At 21.8% G+C, this 2,616-nt stretch overlaps 1 protein-coding gene across 1 annotated transcript; it reads left to right on the top strand.

Annotated features, from left to right (window-relative positions):
- Positions 1-440: 440 nt before the first annotated feature.
- Positions 441-2,501, top strand: PRSY57_1125100 (steryl ester hydrolase, putative; the record flags this gene model as incomplete). Its single annotated transcript, XM_012908215.2, has 1 exon — positions 441-2,501. The coding sequence occupies one exon, from the start codon at positions 441-443 to the stop codon at positions 2,499-2,501; it is 2,061 nt and encodes a 686-aa protein (XP_012763669.2).
- Positions 2,502-2,616: the final 115 nt, after the last annotated feature.

Here is a 2,616-nt window from a genome sequence, read left to right as displayed (position 1 = left end):
TAAACTTTCTAAAAAATAAGTGAATATATACATATATATATATATATATATATATATATAATATTATGATGATAAGGTTTGTTAAATATTATTCTTTTTTCTTTTTTATTTTTTATTTTTTATTTTTTTTGATCGATATGTAAAATATTTGATGAAATGTTTTTACTTGTAAAAATAAAGAAATATATATATTGTCTATATGATTATTTTACTAATAATTATAAAAATTATATAATACACATGTATATGTGAATATATTTGTATTGTTGTTAATGTGGACTACTTTCTTGTAATCCTACTCAACAACGTGAATTTAAAAAAGGCGTTGTGTTATTTAAAATATTTTTAATTAAATATATCTATATATATTATATATATATATATATGTATGTATTGTAAACATTTTACTTATTTAAAAATTTTAAAAATGCACCTTAAACATGCCCAAACCCCCCTTCAGCAATATTACACAAAAGTTCGGGAATTTATTGAATATTTGTAAAGATATGTGCAGGAAGGGATATAATTGTTACTATATAAAAGAAAAAGATAATGACAAAGGTTCACAAGAAGATGTAAGATGTCATATAAAAAACACGATAAACATAAAAAGTAATGAAGAGAAAGCGGAAAAAGGAGAAACACTTGATCAAATGGAAAAATTATTACTTGATTTAACACAAGGAAAATATAAAGCAGAAAAACATTATGTGTATACAGTTGATGGATATAGATTAAATTTATATAGAATTGTAAATAATAATAGAGAAAATATAATAAATGATAAAGTTCTTCAAAAGGAAAGGATAAATGAACAAGTATTAGAAGAAGATAAGAAAGAAGTTTTTTGTTTAAATCATGGGTTGTTTGAATCGTCTATTAATTATACATGTAAAGGTTATAATTCTTTAACTTTCCAAATATTCTCAAATAATCATGATGTATGGATAAGTAACAACAGAGGGAATAATTTCACACAGTACGTTGGGAAAGATATAGCTATAAATAAATTAAGGGAAAACTATACAGAGGAAGATTTAAGAGACTTGGGTCTTAACATAAAAAGTGATCAGATTGAAAAAGAGATGAGAAAAAAAAAGAAAAAAAGAAAAAAAAAAGATAATAATATAAATCAATGTGATAATAAAAATATGTACCATTTTAAAATTTTGCATAAATTATTTTTCCAAACAATTAAATATATATATCCAAAAAAAAATAACTTCACATATTATATGAAGAATTTTTTGATGAGTAAGTATTTATGTAATTATTATATGAATAGTAGTAATAAGAATTGCTTCAATCATTATGATGGAGAAAATATAGACCTACACAAGAAAAAAAAAATAATAATAATAAATAAAAAAAAAAAAAATAATAATAAAAATAACAATAATAATAATAATAATAATAATAATAATAATAATAATAGTCATCTCATTTTTAGGCCCTTGGCTAATAACAATTTTTTTAATATATGTGTTCGTAATATAAACGAAAAGAAAAAAGGAAATATATATTTTAAGGCCACACAGGAAAGAGAGGATGCTAATATTAAGCGTGGTGGTACTTTGGATTGTGATAAAATTAAAGAAAAAGAAAGTTCTGAATATTTTGGGCATAAGAAAAAGTTAAAGGACAAAAGTTCTAATTTAATAGACAATTGTGATAATAAGATAAATAAATATGATTACAACGATGATGATGATGATGATAATGATGATGATAATGATGATAATGATGATAATGATGATAACGATGATGATAATGATGTTGAATACACATTTGAAGATATGAGTACAAAAGATTTACCTTGCATAATAAAATACATAAAAAATAAAACCAAAAAAGATAAAATAATATATGTTGGTTTTTCACAAGGTAGTATTCAGTTACTTATAAGTTCATGTTTAAACGAATATGTACGAAAAAGTATAAAACGATGTTATTTAATGTCATTACCTATTATATTAAGAAATAAATATAATTTAGAAATCCCTATGAAATTTTTATTATATATTTCTAAATATTACAGTTTTGTTTTTAAAGGGAAATCATTTTTTCAACATATGATACCATATCACATTAGTACATTTATTATAAGTAATTTGGCACATATAATAGCACATCATGTTTTTAAATATTATAATGAAAATATAAAACCTGAAGAGAAAAAATTATTCTTTTATCATACCCCTAATGGGTCAACATCAAAAGCAAATTTAACGAGATGGGCAAAAGCATTTAATACATGTCCCGTTACAGATGTTCTAGAAAAATATCCACATGAATGTCCATTTCCAATAACATTAATATATGGAAATAAAGATACTATTATACACGTAGACAAATCAATAAAATATATGAACAAGATTTTCGACGGAAAATATTTAAAAATAATTACAGTGCCTAATTGGGCACACTTGGACCCTTTATGGTCTGACAATCATGGGATAGTAATTTCTTGTATTTTAAAAGATATAAACACAGGTGATTAAATTATTCATATTTCCACAACATTGCATATACAAAAAAAAAAAAAAAAAAAAAAAAAAAATATATATATATATGTATATATATATATATAATATATATATATACCTTTTTTTTTTT

Source organism: Plasmodium reichenowi, chromosome 11 (genome assembly GCF_001601855.1).
Source record: "Plasmodium reichenowi strain SY57 chromosome 11, whole genome shotgun sequence".
Classification (NCBI taxonomy): domain Eukaryota; phylum Apicomplexa; class Aconoidasida; order Haemosporida; family Plasmodiidae; genus Plasmodium; species Plasmodium reichenowi.
The sequence above is the reverse complement of the archived record's forward strand: the minus strand, read 5'-3'. Positions and strand labels throughout refer to the sequence as shown.